The sequence below is a fragment of the Mandrillus leucophaeus genome, unplaced genomic scaffold, assembly GCF_000951045.1.
Source record: "Mandrillus leucophaeus isolate KB7577 unplaced genomic scaffold, Mleu.le_1.0 Scaffold771, whole genome shotgun sequence".
Classification (NCBI taxonomy): Eukaryota; Metazoa; Chordata; class Mammalia; order Primates; family Cercopithecidae; genus Mandrillus; species Mandrillus leucophaeus.
The window spans coordinates 1,002,764-1,021,815 of record NW_012108375.1 but is presented as its reverse complement, the minus strand read 5'-3'; the positions used below and the strand labels follow the sequence as shown (position 1 = coordinate 1,021,815).

Genomic DNA, 19,052 nt, shown 5'->3' with positions numbered 1-19,052 from the left:
GTAGTCCCAGCTACTTGGGAGGCTGAGGCAGTAGAATGGCGTGAACCCGGGCGGTGGAGCTTGCAGTGAGCCAAGATCACGCCACGGCACTCCAGCCTGGGCGACAGAGCGAGACTCTGTCTCAAAAAAATAAAAAAGAAAGAAAGAAAAGAAAAAAGAAAAGGAGAGCAAAAGAGTTGGGCACTAGCAATTGAGGGGGTGTGGCAGCCACCAGTCTGGACTTCCTTTGGGGCCTCAGAGGAGTGGCTGATGGTGGCTGGGGATGTAGCCCCACCAGTAATACCTGACACTCTTGCATTTAGACAGGACTAAAACACATAGAAATAGATGCAATCTCTGAGGAGGGTAATAAGGATACAGCAAATCATCCCAATCCTAGATTATACTTGGATAATTTGGATAATGTAAGTGTGATATCCCAAGGGAATTCATTCTCAGTACTGCAAGTTTAACACAGGCTTTTCAGGGAACAGACAACTTCAATCTGTATCATTATTATAAGCTGAATTTTTATTTTACTAAATTATCTATGTCAAAAAAATTCTGTGCCTGGCGTGGAATTTCACTCCATCAAGTGTTACAATGATTTTTTCATTTTCATTACAAGCAGGAGAATGAATGTAGGACAAGTGTTAGGAAACATGGCAATAAATTAGAATATAATTTACAAAAGCAAAAAAATTAACAGTGTACCACATTATTACTGAGTATAAAATAATAAGCAACAACTAATCACAATAATACAAAGGTAATTTCGTTCTGTGTTACTGAGGATACCTATGTGACATTCATTCAAATAAAAAAGTTCCTAATGAAATGGACTGTTTGGAAATCATATGAATCTCATGGGGTTAATCATTAGGGTACATTTACCTTTCCTTTTTTAGTAGGCCTTTATCCCAGTGGCAGATACTGCTCCCAGGTGTAGGGTACCAGTTTCCCGGGGGTTCCCTAAGTAGTCTACGTAGCTTACTACTTTTGAAGGTCTGCCATGGTGGCCCAGCCTCCACTGACAATCGTATTGTTATTATTTAGGAATAGGGCATCATGTAGCCATGGGGGTGGCTACAGAGTAGCAGCAGTATTGTGATGTGCTATGAAATAGAATTGTTTTAACCTACTCAGGTTTAAATTCAAGGCCTACCTGAAACTGTTTCATCCTGTTACATTCTGTGCGTGGCTCCCTCTAGAAAGGCACTCTGATTCTGCCCCCAAGGTGTGCCTGCATTTTGTTCTCAGAACTGGAGCACATCCCGGAAGTGACACTGGCTGCCCTCCTCTTCCAGCATCAACCAAGGTGCTGTGGAGTGCCTGGGGGATGGCCCTCACAATGGTAGTTTCCAGGTGAGGTAAAAAATAGCTTTTATTCGGTAATAAGAAATCTTTTTGAAATAAAAACATGAGGTGATATTTATGTTGGAGAAAATCAGATCTGGATTGCAAACCTATGCCTAAAATGCCACAGAAACCACCCACCTTTTATTTCTTTGTTTTATTTCACTAGGGCACATTAGCACCAAGTTAACTGGTCTTTGAAAAGGCCCAAGGGAATTCAGTGCTCGGGTCAGGCTGCCCGTGGGCTGCTTGCCCTTCACTGAATGGCTAAGACGGCACTTGGGCAGGTCTTCTAATGGCATCTTAGACCCGGGCCCTGGTGATTCCTCTTGTATCATCAGTAGCTCTCCCTGGAAGGCTCAGGGTTGAGAACTGTGGTGTTGAGAGAGAAAGCAGGTAACAAGATACAGGTGGTCATGACTGAGAGTGCAGAAAACATTCCATGCTGATTGTCCACAGCAAATCTGGGAGTTTAGATTGGCTTTTGGTGTCTGAGGGTCTTTCTTTTGGAAAAAACCTAGTCATCTGCATTAGATCATGATATATGTGACACACTGATATGTAATTTAAGAGCACCATGATGGAATCAAGTCAAATATGCTCTTTAACTGAAAGTGTTAACCTTACAAAATAGCCATTTAGTTTTGAGTTTTAGGTGTTGATGCATGCATGGTGTACACCTGTGTACAATGGGGAGGCATTTTGGACACAAAGCACATTCATCAAGAACCTGCTGCAAGCTACACGTGTTCAAGTAAAAAATATTAATATAAAACAAGTACCCTTTTTCATTCTAAGTCTTGCTGTCAAGTCTTTTGATGAGCAGGATGTGAAACTTGAAGATAGGGAAAATACGAGCTAGTCATTTTAATTTAGGTGGATGTGATTCTAGAATTTGACTTGCCCAAGAAACTGGGTTTCACATTTAATTGCCATTCAGAGAATCCATAAAAAATACAAAATACTTGGTTGAGTGACTATTAATATTATGCTTTATGATGTCTAGTCTTCATGAAATTTTCTTCTTTGGTTATTATCCCTTGCCTACTTTAAAACTCACAGAAATAGCACATTATGTGCAAGCACACTCATCTATCCACACACTTAAAAGCGCCCGCACACACACACACATTTGCTGTCATATAAATAAATGCCCTTCTACCATATCAAAGAAGGGACATCTGGAACCCATCGTAATTGTCAGCAAATTGCAAAAGGGTCTGCCTGGTTGTTACCGAGCCAGTCTATCTTTTGCATGGTATCATCTCAGTAAGCTCAACATGCGTGCAGCAATCCAAAGGGCAGAAGCCATGCTGTGGCTGGAGTGGATGTAAACACAAGTGAGTTGGGGGGACTCAAATAAGAACTAAGGCATCCTGTGTGGTGGCAGTAAAGGGCCTGGTCCTTTAGTCTCTACCATACCCCAGGTCTGGTTTCTGCATGAAATTGAAATGTTTTTCTCTTAAAGTTTTAATGGAAATCTCAGCTTTACTTGCACAATGGCAAGTTGGCCACAGTCTTTCAGCACTGAGTTTATAGACTTGCACAGCTGCAGTAACTGATGCACTGCTTTAAACTATGCCCCTCATTATTGTTCAGTTTAATATAGTTTTATATATGGCTCACAGCAGTGTTCAGAACCGGGGGATTATTCCTAAGGAAATTAAGTGGAATGAAGAAAAATAATACAAACTTTCATTACTTTTGATTTATAATTGCTCCTTAAATTATACTCCAAAGCCCGTTTTATAATTTAAGTCGTGGTGCTGTTGTAGTGAGATAAAGTACAGTAAATATTTTTAAGCTATGACTTAAGAATTCTGAACCTTCTTCACTTCCATAGTTGACCAAGTCGTAACAGCTACATTTTAAACAGTTTTAAATACAAATGGATTCAGTGTCATTGCTAAGTCCATAATAAAAATTATCTTAATGGTCCAAGGAGGTAAACAGGCTATTGGATTTACTCGAAAGAACACAAACGCTCCACAGTAAGCAAGTCTCCCTGTGTTGTTTGGATCTCTCCAATCTGGCATTCCCTCCTAATACTGTGTCCAGCACTTTGGATCAATAAATCCCACTTCACAGAAGTTAAAATAATATTGAAATCTTGTCAGCTAGGGCTGACCAGTGGTTACGTTTTCCACAGGGTAATGCATTTGCAAGGACATCAATCCTCTTCCTCTGGGTGGCTCTCTTTGATGGACGCATTTCCATGATGAAATGACAAGGCACTCTCTCTGGCTTTCTGTGGGTCAGTGTCCTTGGCAGGTCTTACAACACATCTGTCTGAAGTATGCTCGACTGCAGAATTTGAACTTCAGCACCAGTGGGCAATAAGCCACTTTATTCACATCTTTGCACTCTAACGAATGGGGGCAGAAAATGGAAAACAATTAGAGGCACATAAACAAGTACATAAACAAGCCGATGTGGCCTGCATGTTCAGCAAGGACCCCCTTTGGGTCAATCCACCTTGGCTTCGACCTCCATGTGGTTTTTGTTTTTGTTTTTAAGCATACCCTGCCTGGTACAGTCTACTAGAAACATTCTTTTGATATATTTTAACACAATTTTAAAAAAATGTTTGCAAGGCTTTCCTTCCAGATTTTTATAAGTATAGTGTATGCCCACTGTGTCTTGAAAGAATTACCATTTGCTGGGATAAGTGATCACTTTAGACAGCTTGGAAACATGAGTCATTTTTCTTACAGCGCTTTTATTGCTTCTTTCTCAAGGGTTATTTTATTCAACAGTGCAAGGTTATCCAAAATCAAACATGAGTTGCACTGTTTGATACCAAAGTACACATGTCTCCAGAGAATCTCTGCATCTGTGAGGCGTGGGGATGGGCCTGGGTGAATGAAAAGGATTGCTGAGAGTGGCCTAGATTCAGCAACTACACTAGACAAAGAAGAAAGCTTTGAGGGGTTGGCCTCAAATGGCAGCAGTCTGTGGGTTATGGAAACATGTAGAAATGTCTTTTTTTAATTTGGAAGTGAGACATGGTCTTCTTTTTTCCTATGTGTATTTTCTCCTCAGTGCTAGAACTGCCACAGTTGCAGTCTGCAGTTCTTGCAGCCAGAAGGTGAATAAATGATTCTTTCTCCATCTCCCCTTGCGGCTGGTTGCAGAAGGTGGGATGAGGGTCCAGTGTAGAGAAAGGGACACGGGCCTTTGATTCTCAGAACTCCCCCTGGTCCCATACAACCCCACTGCTAGTAATAATATTCTTTTCCAGTATACTTGTCACTTTTATTTGGAGATTTAGGATACTCTGTAAACCTAGCAACGAAATTTTCACATGCCTGCTAGAACCAAAGTTCCACCCTCGTTTTTCCAGGTAGTTATACTGAAGCATCCTGGGTAAATTGTTGAAGGTAATTAGGAATCAGGCTGGGCAGTGGGTAAAGTTCATGTTACAGAACAGTTTTTGTTGTTTGCTTGTTTTTTCCTGGCTTCAAAAACCCACTGAAGTTCTAAGAGATCACATACATTGTAGTTTATCATATGGGCCATATGATAAACATGGAAAATTAAATGCAAAGAGATGGAAAAGTTCCCAGTTCTCATTATTGACGATTAAGATAACAATCTTATTGACCTCACTTTTTAAATGCTCCTTTGGTGAAAGTCTTAAAATTTGAAACTGGAACTCCCAAATCCTCTGAAAACATAACCTCTGCCACCATCTAACTCCCTTACTCAACATTTGACTTACAAAGAGATTAATAGCTAGAAATCTGAATTAAAACTTTTCACGCTAGGATCCTCAGTAAATTTAAGTTTTAGCTGGAAGAAGGTAGAAGGGACAAATCACTTAATCTCTTTGTGCTTAAGTTTTCTCATCTGTAAAATAGAAATGATTAGAGAACCCACACTCACATGTAACATTTAACATGTAACATGTGTATCCTTATGAATGTCAACTAGAGCAGTGCCTGGAACACAGGAAGTATGGGATAAGTGTAGGATACTGAATTGCTATTATTATTACAATTATTAGTTATTAGTATCTTTATTGCCTGACAGAAAGGAAGCAAGGAGCTACATTCCAAATATCTCAATGAGGATGCAATATTTGAATTACTACTGAGAAAATACTGCCCTAAAGATACAAGTCAGTTTGAAGACAAAACAAACCAGAGTATTTCCTGGGGCACAACTTCATTAGATTTACTACTCCATTTTTGGAAGAGTAGCTGGACCAAGAAAACTCTGGGTTGAGCAAATTATAAGCAAATTCACCAATTTCCCTTTTAGATTTAAACTTTATAATCTGACTAAATTATAATACATAAGAAATGAAATAGAATATTCATAATTGCTTCTCCCTTCACCCGCCTATCCACTCACCAATTAAGGCTATTACAAATATAAATAGTTGGCTGGGCACAGTGGCTCATGTTTGTAATCCCAGCACTTTGGGAGGCTGAGGTGGGTGGATAACGTGAGGTCAGGAGTTCCAGACCAGCCTGGCCAACATGGTGAAACCCCATCTCTACTAAAAATACAAAAATTAGCCAGGTGTGGTGGCATGCGCCTGTAGTCACAGCTACTCAGGAGGCTGAGGTACGAGAATCACTTGAATCCGGGAGGTTGCAGTGAGCTGAGATTGTGCCACTTCACTCCAGCCTGGGCCACAGAGCTAGACTCCGTCTCAAAAAACAAACAAACAAAAAACCCAAATATGAACAGTCAGGGATTCTGTTCCTTAGATGAGTGCTAGAAATAAGACTCTTCTCTACATGCAGAGGCCCAGAACACAGCCTTTTGTTCAGAGGCAGCATCTAGCCTGTGGGCAGGCTGGTGGCCAGCTATCAGGATGTTCCTTTCTGAACTTCCCAATAACCTTGTTAAGTTAGTTCCCAACTAACTTGATTGAAAGCAGGAAGTCAGTAGGTCCTGGGAACAGGATCGAGCTTAGGGATGTAGGAATTAGGAGTGTCCCCTGAGTTGCCTTCAGCGGCAACACAACCCAGTAGTTAGGGGCAGGAGATATGGATTCAGGTGGGCCTGGGGGTGAATTCTGGTTCTGCCTCTTCTAGGAGTTGATTGTCCTCTGCCAAGTTACTTCACCTCTCTAAATCTCACTTCATCTCCAAAATAAAGACTATGATAAAGTCTACTCATAGGACGTTGTGAGGTTTGCATGAGGTAATGCAGATAATACATGTGCCATGGCACCTAGCTCAGAGTAAGCACTGTTAATTAGTTCTCATTATTAACAGCAAAACACCTGCCTCTGAGAACAACCATCATGTATTATTTCTCTGGGATCCCTGTCAAAATAAATATAGTATCAGGAAGGGTTACACATTTACACATTTAAGCAAAATATAAGAAAGCTATTAAACAGAAAGCAAGAAAATTATGATGAGGGCAGGAGTGGGGAAAGACCTGTGGGAGATCTGGAGACTTCCAGGAATCAGACATTAATATGGAGATTCCTAGGCTGTATGGAAGATCCAGTTCCTACTTCTTGGTTTTGCCTTCTAGGAACTGGCCTGACTAGAAGAATCAGTTCATTACATCTTTAGATTTGATGAAAATCTATTCACCAACCATGACTCATCTTTTATTCTCTGTCTTTTAACTCCACAAGAGCTTAATTTAGTAGTGACAGCATTAAAAATTATAATTTATCAAGCATATCATTTGTGTAAGGCACAACATAAACATATATATTATAAATATATATATTTTTCAATCCTTGTAAGGTCGGTCATGTGTTGTTCAATGATGGGGATATTCTCTGAGAAATGCATCGTTCGGTGATTTTGTCAATGTGCAAACATCACAGAGTGTACTTTCACAAACCTAGATGGTATAGCCTATTGTACACCTAGGCCACATGGTATAGCCTATTGCTTCCGGGCTACAAACCTGTACAGCATGTTACTGTACTGAATATTGTAGGCAGTTGGAACACAAGTATTTGTGTATACTGGTAAGTATTTGTGTATCTAAATATATCTGAACATAGAAAAGATCCAGTAAAAATATAATATTATAATCTTGTGGGACCACCTTTGTATATTATACAGTGACCGTATATAAAATGTCAGCTTTATATAGACAGTAAAACATAAGCTCAAAAAGATTATGAAACTCATGCTGGGTCACACGGCTAGTTGGTCTAAGAACAGGTTTATCTGACTCCAGAGCCACTCATATTTCAGCAATATTCTTAGCATCTAAATGCAAGAAGTTTCCACCTGTCTCTGATTCTGTATTCTTGGCTGACACCACTGATAAATCAACTTGGAGCGTCTTGGTCAGGTTTTGTTTCTTTAAGAGTTTGCTGTGCCACCTTAGAGAAGGGGAAATATGTTTTTTAAAAGGAGATTTCCAGAATAACATCTGAATTATTTAGAATAGACTGAATTATCCATTTATACTTTTTGTCACTATATATTCCTCCTCAAATTTTGTAAAAGTACACAAGTGAAAAGGTGATTTTAGACACATCAAGAAGTTTTAAAGCCCCATTATTACAGAAAGCTGAATGTAATCTTCAAAATATTAGAACCAGTTTTAAATTATATTGGGGCATTCAACCCATCTACCACTTTTAGCTTAGCCAGAGAGGACTGATTTGTTGTGCTTACTGAAATTATGCTGATGTCATTGACAGGCCTTAATTATAAAACTTATTTCATTAGTCTGCCTCATCCTTAAAGCCCAGTGAAATTGTGAAAGCCTTTTCTCTTCTACCCTTGAGCAGTACAACTTACTTTTGTAAAACAAAAACAAAAACAAAAACAAACAAAAAACAACAACAAAAAACACCAAAAAAACCCAACAACAACAACAACAAAAATATTCTGGAAAAGTTGTACATAAATTAAATCACATATCCCATTGAAATTAAAACAATAATAAATGTTCTGTTTTAATTTCTGAATGATTTACAGTTGGCATTGCTTTCTAGCTGACACTTAAAATGTTTAAAAATTAAAAATTCCTCTGTACCCAATTAGTGCACAGTGTGCAAATAAGTAATACCAGGAGATCCATTAAAAAGAATTACTTAGTTTGAGTTTTTTGGTATTATAATCACTCTGTAGTTAATTTGTTTTGAAGGTTTGAGCTTTACTGTTGTATTTTCTTTATGCAAACACACTTATATCTATCTACTGCTTTCTAAGTAGTGGAATCTGAGCCAGTGGGTCAAGGATTTTCAGATGAAGGAGCCTTATTTTCTCTTCGACTATCATCATGTACCAGTTAAGTACTCTCCTAGGAGAAGAATGACAAGACACTCTTTCTACCCTTTTCTGTGAGGATACTGGAAAGGTAAGAGGTCCTCATCATGTGGTTTCTAGTTAACATTTTGTAAACCCAATTATTCTCCCCTCTTTTTACACCCCACACCACCCTTGAAAGAAAAGTTACACTTTACCCAGGACTAGAGACTTCTGGTGAGAATGGCTTTACGGAGAATTCCCAAATTCTTCTCAGGGAGACTTGGGAATAAATGAAGGGCTGAAAGCCAGCCCCTAGGCCCTGCAATGTGAACTGGATCCATTATTAGAATCTGAAGTAATTTGCCAGGCATGCTGGAGTGGCTCTCATTGGTAATCTGGGTTTTGGTAGAGTTGAATGATAAAATTAGACACGCTGTTTCATAGGTAACACATGAACCTACTTATCATTGATGTGCCAATGGGTTTTTCCCCAGGTGCTTTACATTATATCTTTCAAAACTCTGACCTAAAAGACATGCTTTCAAAATACACTGAACAGAGGTTTATGAATTTAGAATGCAATTAGGTTCAAATTAATTGTTACTTTGAAGGCTTGATTTGGTCCAAGAAATACAAGACCAAGTCCTCAAAGCAGGGCTTTTGCATTTATTTCATTGAATGTTGCAAAGCTTGCCTACTTGTCTCACTGGAGTTGGGAGATATCCTTCATGACCAGGTTGGACCATCAGCATCTCTCTTTGGAGAATGCATGCCCTCTGTTCCTGTAAACTCCTTATGTGGTTCAGAAGAACACAGTAAATGAAGAATTATGACTTAGGCACCTAAAGGTCTATCTTTTGGATTTAAAAAGTACAAACAGCTGTACTTCTGACGAACTGCCCATGGAAATGCAGGACCTGGTGAGAAGTGAGATAGCAAAGGCTGCTCATGCGTGGCACAGAAGTTGGGGTGGGGAATGTTAACTCAGTATACTTCTCCTAATAAAGTGTACTTGAGCCCTTGACAGTTTAGATATTCAGGCTAGAAAAGGATGAAATGGCAACTTTTGCTTGGGAACCTAACATTATTCATTGTAATAGAATAGTCCACCAGCTTATTTTTATCCTTGAAGCAAGATGGTATCAGCTATTGAACTTTATACTGATTTCAATTTCCCACAGACTAGACCATTCCTTTCTGTCTTTGCTTTCTGTTTCTTTTTATTTAGTCTTATTCCCTAGATGCCACCCACATTCAACCTGGAGGTGGTATAATCTCAACCCAAATCCAGGGTTCCCTCCAGACCAGACAGCCAGGAATGTGAACCCGCATGCTAAGTGACTTATGAACTCTTTGAAGTGGTAAGGAAAAAAACTGGCCTTCCTCACCTCTTTGAAACCAAAGTCTTCAAATGACCTTTATCGTTCCTTTACTGATTTTCATACATCAGGTGCCACATTAAAACCCAAATGTGGTAGCTAGTTTGACCAAAATTCTTGGTTCGAGATTTCTGGAGCTGCCTAAGCTTTCCCAGAGCTATTTACATGAGGGAGTCTGAGAGCCACCAAAGCCACCATTAGACATCCTGGGCTGGTAAACCATTGTACACTAACCACACCTTTCCTGGATTGGTTACCAGCCCCTGGCACACCATGAATCATTACCTGGCAGCAATAAATACTCTGTGACAGAGTGCCTTGTGCTATTGAGAAGCTGAAAAGACTCACTATATAAACTACAAGGAAACTTGAAACTGCATGAAAGATGAATAAAATGGCATTTTGCATAGAATTTCAGGTGAGCTTGAGTAGGTTAGTCCCAACTGACATACGTACTTTTTAAAAAATTACTCTGAGTAGCATTTCAAATTTACTGATACCCAGGGTGTCTATAATTCACTTTTAGCAGCAACATGGTGTTACCCTCATCCGTGGCAGTCTGTCAAGATCATGCCTTTAATCCTTTAACCCTTTGCCAAAGGCTTTCAGAAACAAAAAAACTAAAGCAGATGTTGAACACAGCAAATTGTATCTCCCTTCTTCTTCCTCCCATTTCCCTCTTGCTATTTTAATTTTTTGAAACCCTGCTTCTGATTCCCTTACTATCATTTGTTGCTTGACCTCCCTCCATTTCTTCAATCTCTCTCCATTTATTTTATTTTTAAATCTTATTCAAATTCCATTTCTTATTAAAGCTTCAGGGGACTAATGTGTTTAATTTCCCTACAGATGCCTGAATTCCTTCATGATTAATGATGGTACACAGTTACCTAAATCTGAAATGTAGGAGTCATCCTGAATACCTCCATATCTCTCATCTCCTTGTCTAACTGTTCATCAGGCTCTTTTTATTCTCCTTTCATTTTATTATTTTTCCCCGAGTTCATCACTCTCCTTTTAATCCCTACAATATCTGCCTTAGTTCATGCCTCCATCCTCTCTTGCCTGGACTCTTAGAACAAATCTTTCTCATTCTACTCCCACACAAGGCTGCCCTCCCTCTGCTCCTTTACCCTTCTGTCATCCTGAGCATGTCAAGCCCCAGTTTTTTTTTTTTTTTCACTTGTTCCCTAAAACCCAAAGATAGAGTCCTAGCTTCCTTCCACTACATGTGGAGTTTCCAAAACCAAGTCCCTGCTTCTCTCTCTGTAGCCTCATGTGCACTGCCCGCTCATCTGCCAACCCACCGCAGCGATAGTGAACTGCCTCCATGCCCTTGTGACTGTACACACTTGTCCTCTGTCAGGAATGCCCCGCATCTCAATGTCTTCTGGGTAAACTGTTTCCTATCTTCCATGTTCAGTTCAGCTTTCCTTCTCTGTGATGCTTCTGCTGATTACCTGCTCCTCTGTGCACTCATGGTCACTTCTTCCCACCCCTGGAACAGTACTGCTCATATTGTCAGAATTAATTGTATGTTGCCAACCCTACTAAACCTTTGAGAACAGGGAACCTGTTGTATTGCATTCATAGTCTTGGTGCCTAGTACATGGCAAGTATGTTTGCTAAGTAAATAAATAAATGATTGGATGAATGTAGGATGTTATTTAAAAAATCATAATGGATGGATGGATATATGCACATATATGAAAGAGCATGTTCAGTAAATGATAATACTATGGTTTGGTGCAAAAGTAATTGTAGTTTTTGCCATTAAAAGTAATATAATCTAGATGGTGGATGTTCATTGTAAAATTCTTTCCACTTTGCTGTATGTTTGAAACTTCTAATTTTTTTCATAATGAAATACTGACAGGAGGGAGACCATTACCTAAACCTTGATAGTCAAAACAATTCTCAACATTCTATCTGTGGCCCATTTCATTCATAGAGATTCAACTGAAAAACTCTATTTTAGATCCCAATACATCTCCCCAAATCCTGCCCTGTCTTGGGGTAGAGCTGAAGTGATTTTTCAGTAGCCTCGTACTATGAGTCATGGCAATTTGACTGTACTGGAGGAAAGGGGATCCTCTTCTGCCTCTTCCACTCTCCTGCATTAACCAGAAACTGCTCCTTCTCCAACTTTCTTCTTAACTTTTCCTTGCTAAAAGGCATTTCTTTTCTCCATTTTTATTTGAGACAGAGTTTTGTTCTTGTTGCCCAGGCTGGAGTGCAATGGCGTGATCTCGGCTCACCACAACCTCCACCTCCCAGGTTCAAGCGATTCTCCTGCCTCAGCCTCCCAAGTAGCTGGGATTACAGGCATTACATACAGGCCCAGATAATTTTGTATTTTTAGTAGAGACAGGGTTTCTCCATGTTGGTCAGGCTGGTCTCGAACTCCTGATCTCAGGTGATCTGCCTGCCTCAGCCTCCCAAACTACTGGGATTACAGGAGTAAGCCACTACGCCCAGCCTCTTTTCTTCCATGATTTGCCTCCTACAAACCATAACAGACCACTTTTGCATTATTTTCACACTAGAACCTCTTCTCTCTCTCTAATTTTTTTTTGAGACAGAGTCTCTACTCTGTCATCCAGGCTGGAGTGCAATGGTGTGATCATGGCTCACTGCAACCTTGACCTCCCAAACTCAAGTGATCTTCCTACCTAAGCCTCCCAAGTAGCTGGACTACAGATGCGTGCCACCATACCCAGCTAGTTTTTAAACTTTTTTGTAGAGAAGGGGTCTCCCTATGTTGTCCAGGCTGGTATCAAACTCCTGGGCTCAAGCAATCCTCTCCCCTTGGCCTCCTAAAATGTTGAGATTGCAGGCGTGAGCCACTGTGCCCGGCCTCCTTGTCTCTTTTGAAATCTATGTTATCTGTCCATTCCATATCTCTATGGATGAAAACTTATAATTCGGTTCATAATGTTTTACTCACTTTTCCCAAGGTACACACTGGGTTTTTCCAAGTATGTGTTATATAGATGGCTTACTGATTCCTTAGTCTATGAAGCCAGCCTTGATGGAAAATGTGAAGTCATTGGTCCTTCATTTGAGCACTTGTGTAAACTGCTCCACATAACACATTCCACCTTCTTTTCTCAAATTTTTTTGAATTAAAAAAATTTTCATTTAAGTATTTGCTCTGAAAGACTATGAACTTATAAATATATTTGAATTTTCCCTAATAAATAGCAGAGGCTGGCCATAGAAAGCATTCAATAATTAGCTGCTGATTAAATGAACAAATAGTTTCAGATATTTAAATGCATTCCATATATGCTATTGGGAAATTAAAGAGAACACAAAACACGTTATGACAGACATATCATTTGTACTTTAAATCTAATTTTGTAAAGACAGTTATCTTCTTTCTTTTAAATGAGCTGACATCTTTAGATAATAATGATTCTAACATGAATCATACTTAGCAGGATTAATAATTTCCTAAAAATTTCCTCCTTTACTGAGAAGTCTAAATATATTGTTTTTACTGCTTACTTTAGAATAATATTAATAAAAAGTGATTAGCCAGATAGATGAAATAACCATGAGGTGTTTCTCCAAATAACCCAAGAAACCTCAAATTAACACCTATTCATTTTAAGATAATTCCCTTAAGGCAGAAATTAGCACAGGTACAAATGATATTCTGCCTACTCTGAAAATAGTTTTGAAACTTATTATATATAAACTGCAAAGTTTATCTATAATGATTATGCATTATAGAGAAGATTTTAGAGAAATTATTAAAATTGTCTAAAATGAAGCTATGAGCATAACTCCAACAGATACATTGTTTTAGGCATGTCAAAAGGCAGTTCTTTCAGCAATGACTTAGGCTTAATCTATTGAATTAGGCTGACAGTCATGCCAGAAATGTTTTACTTCAAAATCAGAAACTCTTGCTTTTATGTCAAAAAACCCTACTTTAAAGACTAAATTAAGAATAGCCTGCAAATATAGTTGAAATTGACAGGTACTTGGACCCTACCAAATGTGGGTTCAGATCCTGACTCTACTACTTCCTAGTCTTTAAATTGGGCAAATCACTATCTTCCCATGTGCCTCACTTTCCTCATTAGTAATAACAACTCTTAGAAGCTTGTTGTCAGGATTATATAAGATTATATACACACACACACGCACGCACACACACACACACACAGACTTGCAGAGAGATCTATTTGTGTATGTGAGATATATAAGACAGACTATATAAAGGGCCTAACATAATACCCAACATAGACTAATTTAATATGACAGTTATATCCTCTCTCCTACCTTAACCTTGTATCTTCCAATTCTGAAAGAAAAAGAGAACCCCAAATTCATGTGATCTTTTGCTAACTTACAATGGATAAAAGAAATTATTGCTGGAGTCTTACAGAAGAGAGATTTTGTTCTGTTTTGGTTTGGGGAGGTTTTTCTGAGACAGAGTCTCAGTCTGTTGCCCTGGCTGGAGTGCAGTGGCATGATCAGGGCTCACTGCAGCCTCAACTTCCTGGGCTCAAGTGATCCTCCTGCCTCAGCCTCCCAAGGAACTACGACTACAGGCACCCACCACCATGCCTAGCTAACTTTTTAATTTTTTTGTAGAGACAGGTTCTCACTATGTTGCCCAGCATGGTCTTGAACTCCTGGGCTCAAGTGATCCTCCCACCTCAACCCTCCCAAAGTGCTGAGATTACAGATGTGAGCCATCGCACCCAGCTAAGAGATTTTTTTTTTTGAAGATAATTTAAAAGATAATTTTTTTCCAAGAAAAATACTTTATTTGTTATAGATTTTGAGCCCTTCTCAAGAGAGGGAAAGGTAGATTTCCAGAATCCAAAGGGACAAAAAAGAAGTAGCAGTAAAGCCAGAGATTCTGCAAAATTAAAAGTTGTGATTTTGAATAGATGTAGCATAGGGTTTATACATTTTGAAAGAGTAATTATGTGTATAATAAGTGCACTGTGTTGAGGCTTAAGTATACAAAACAGACCATCTGCAAAGATGCAAGGTGTCTGGATCTTGTCATACAAGATCACTTTCTTAAAACAAAATTCCCAAGAAAACACTTTTAAATTGTGAATATAATTTTTAAGAATCCTTTGAATTAGACAGAGTTGATCAAAATAAAGCGATCTCTCTTGAAGATGTTTATAAACATACAGTTTTCACTTGAAAAATATTAACAAATTATTTGACTATATATTCATGATAGGTTTTTTTCAGGGCCTTATAATTTAAATCTGTGGCTTCAGATGTTGTTCATGTGCATATATTTGATCCTGCCTGTATTTTCATGTGAGAAGGCAGTCTAAACTTCTGGACTATGCCATGTTTGTCTTCACATTCCTAATAATTTCTGTCACAGTGACTCGCACATAGTAGCATTCGAGAAATTCCTAATGAATGCCTAAATGAATAAAGAAATTACTTTCATTTAAACAACAGATTTTTAAAAGTCAGAATTGTGGTGGGGGGGGTGGGGCATCTGCTGTTAATAAAGGGATTTCCCAATGTATAAAAAACAGAAAGAAATTCCAGAGCACAAAGACCTTTGTTCTCCTTTATAAACAGCTACATAATTATTTTTCTACTTTTCTACGATAAGAAAATTAGCATTTAAAATGCAAGTAGTTTCAAACATATGCTTTCATTATATGTACAACAATAATGAATTTAAATCTTCAGCATGATAGAGATCCACTGTCATATCCAAAAAGAAACAGAAGTTTGCACTTCAAGAGTAGTTCATTAGGAAACATCTCTAAAATCTTAATATAAATCAAACATAGAATATGAGGCTGGATGTGATCTTAGAGATTATCTACTCCAATTTCTTATTTCATAGATAAACTTAGCTCCAGAGAGGTTAAGTGACTTAACAAGGTCATAAAGTTAGTTAAAAAGTCAGGAAAAAACTTTGGTTTCCTGATTGCTGTCTGCATAAGCAGCTTTCACAAATGCTCTACTCAAACTACACTACAGTAGTGGGTTTATTGTGCTCTTCAAACCCTGGGAACAGTACAGTAAAGGTGGGTCATTAGCAACCACAGGCCCCTCCTCCATGGAAAAACTCACCTTCAGTATTAGAAATGGGGGTACTGTCACATTTGCTTTCACACTGCTGCATTGATGGAGGCCGAACAGTTTCTGGACAGTCACTAGATGCCTGTCCAGTGTAGGAGAGACACTGCACAGTTCTCATCTGCTGTCCAAGGCCACACTGAGCAGAACACTAAATCCAAAGACACAAAGAAACAAAATATTAATCTCAACAATTTTCAGGAGGTAAAAAATATACTATGTCATTTCAAATACAACACAATATGAACTTTTTTTTTGAGACACAGGGTCTTGCTATATTGGCCAGGCTGGTCTCAAACTCCTGGCCTCAAGCAATCCTCCTGCCTCAGCCTCCCAAAGTGCTGGGAGTACAGGCTTGAGCCACCACACCCAGCCACAATACTAACTTTTAAAGCCCACATGTGGTTCATTTTTGAGAGGTGTATGATTAGGTCATTCTACTATCAAACTGGTTTGGAAAGTCAAACATCATGTTATTACCCTAGCAAATAGACTCAATATACTTCCCAGAAGATAATACATAGAGATTTCTTGCTATCACTGCAACAATTCCCAGCAAGGCTGGTGACCTCTAGCAGGAGTGTCATGAGAAAATCCTTGTGATGAAGTAGAATAATGAGAGATTGTAGGGCTAGGAAATCACTATTGCTCCCTATTTATTATAGGTGTGCAGGTAAATAACCTGGTGGCTTATTGGAGTGTCCTGTATGTGATCAAACTATTAGTTCAATGTAATAGCAGTGACAGCTGTGGAGCCTGGTGATGGGGTCATTAAAAAAAAAAAAAAAAAGAGCTTAAATAAGTCCCTCAGGTTTTCTAAGGGATTGCAAGCCACACAAACCTGAGAAGCAGTCTTGTGTTCTCAAATGAGCGTGTCTCCCTCTCCTTTTGCATCTACTCTGGGATTCAGTCTCTTCAGGACTGAAGTTACTGTCCGAGGGGCTTAGTTTCATTTGGGACTGATCAGCTGCTGAGGCTGAAGAATGAAGCTGGGTTAGTCTATGGGCCTGCCATCGAGAATACCAGAAAGCCTATGAAATGTGGGATCAAAGGCATGAGGAAGTAACTGGTGCCAACACAGGGGATGGTGATGTTTACAGGGTCAAAAAATTGAAGCCCTGTTGGATTTGTTTGCAAAAACTCTGAAAGTACCCACAGGACTTGTATGGATATTCATGAAGAGCCTTAAAAAAAAATGTTTTCGGACAGGTGTGGATGCTCACACCTGTAATCCCAGCACTTTGGGAGGCTGAGGCGGGCGGATCACGAGGTCAGGATATCGAGACCATCCTGGCTAACACAGTGAAAACCGGTCTCTACTAAAAATACAAAAAATTAGCCGGGCAAGGTGGCGGGCGCCTGTAGTCCCAGCTTCTTGGGAGGCTGAGGCAGGAGAATGGCATGAACCTGGGAGGTGGAGCTTGCAGTGAGCTGAGATCGTGCCACTGCACTCCAGCCTAGGCGACAGAGTGAGACTCCATCTCAAAAAAAAAAACAAACAAAAAAAAAACAGTTTTCATACAGAATGAGAAATAAATGTACTCTAATATATTAAAGCATCTTTGAAAATGTATTTTCACTGGTTATTTTGAATTTTAGGAAACTGAATTGAAATTGTAAATGGGAAGAAAAGGACTTGACAACATTTAAAAGAATAATCTCAAATTGACAATGGTAAATTTGGCAAAATTACTAAAACACAAAAACTTCCAACTGACTTTTATACAGTAGATTGCAACAAAGAATATATAGAGAAGGAAATGCCTGCCTGATTTAAAATAAAAATCATGTAGCAGGTCTGCTCTGATTCTTTAATAGCATCATATCAATCATGTGTTGTGAAGCTGTCACACTTCTATAGTGAAACATAATTTGACACTTAACTGCATACAGTGCTTAACACTGTCATGTGTATTCTACTTGAGCATTTTGTAAATTAAACTAAATACTGCTATAGAGATGCCAAGCATTACTAATTTTATGATTATATTTCTTTTGTCTCCTCAAAGTGCTGAGTACAGAGCAAGTATACTTAATTACCTTCATGGGTACTGGAAATCTTTGCCCTCTCCCAAATGAAATGAAAGAGGTGTCTAGATGTTACTGTACTCTGGCAATATTGAATTTTGGCCAGAGTTTTGGCAGCTACTTATATGAAATGCCATTTTTAATAAGTAAAGGCAGACCCAGAGCACAAACAAAATCATATTGGCATAAATCACAATATGTCATTACGATTTATTTGAGTCTCAAATATTAGAAAATGACTTGCTACAAGGTCAGTTATGAAACTACAGGGTAAGAGCATTGATTGGTTAGATATGTACTTTCTGGGGCATTTTTTAAAATGTAACCTAATAGATTTCCTTTTTGACATTTAGAAGAACAATACTTAATTTTCCTTCTATCTAAATATACCAACTTGGTCTTTTTTATTAAGAATTTTTTTATTTGGCAAAAAAATTATGTCTGTTTATCATGTATGACATGATATTTTGAAGTATATAACCACTGTGGAGTGACTAAATCTAGCTAATTAACATATTACTTCACAAAATTTTAATATTGTGCTGAGAATCGACTTGTTTTTATAGAATTTAAGGTGGCCTACACAAAGATAACACAATTTAAAAGCAGATAAGACAGAAAAACATAAGAATTGGAACTTAAGGTGGAAATGAGTCTAATATAAAAATACATATCAAAATTCCTATATACTTTTTTCCCAATTCATAGCATCCATCAGATAAAAACAAATCAATTAATGAATAAGTATTAATAATATTTCAAGGATTGTCAATCACAGTATCAAACTAATTAAAAACCCCACAACTTTTTTGTGAGTTTAAGAGTTCTCTATTTTGCAAGTGGGAAAATGAAGACACTGGTGTTAACTGATTTATTCCTTTAACAGCTGAGAGAGCCGGGACTAGAATCCAAAGTTTCAGTAGCTTGTTCAAATCTCTACTGGTTATTCTATTTCTCTTTTAATTTTAATCTACAATGGATCTGAAGAATAGAATCTGAAGTTGGAAGTGTGTGGGTGTGGGAGAATCACTGG

The 19,052-nt window shown here is 38.5% G+C and overlaps 1 protein-coding gene across 1 annotated transcript in view; it reads right to left on the bottom strand.

Moving 5' to 3' along the window:
• Positions 1-487: 487 nt before the first annotated feature.
• The window catches only part of ADAMTS6 (ADAM metallopeptidase with thrombospondin type 1 motif, 6), a 336,516-nt gene continuing 317,951 nt past the window's right edge, over positions 488-19,052 (bottom strand). Inside the window, exons 24-25 of the mRNA XM_011966761.1 lie at positions 15,986-16,142; positions 488-3,700 (exon numbers count right to left, since the gene is read on the bottom strand). Coding sequence (XP_011822151.1) covers positions 3,591-3,700; positions 15,986-16,142 — 267 coding nt within the window. The 3' untranslated portion in view covers positions 488-3,590. The remainder of the gene's footprint in view (positions 3,701-15,985; positions 16,143-19,052) is intronic.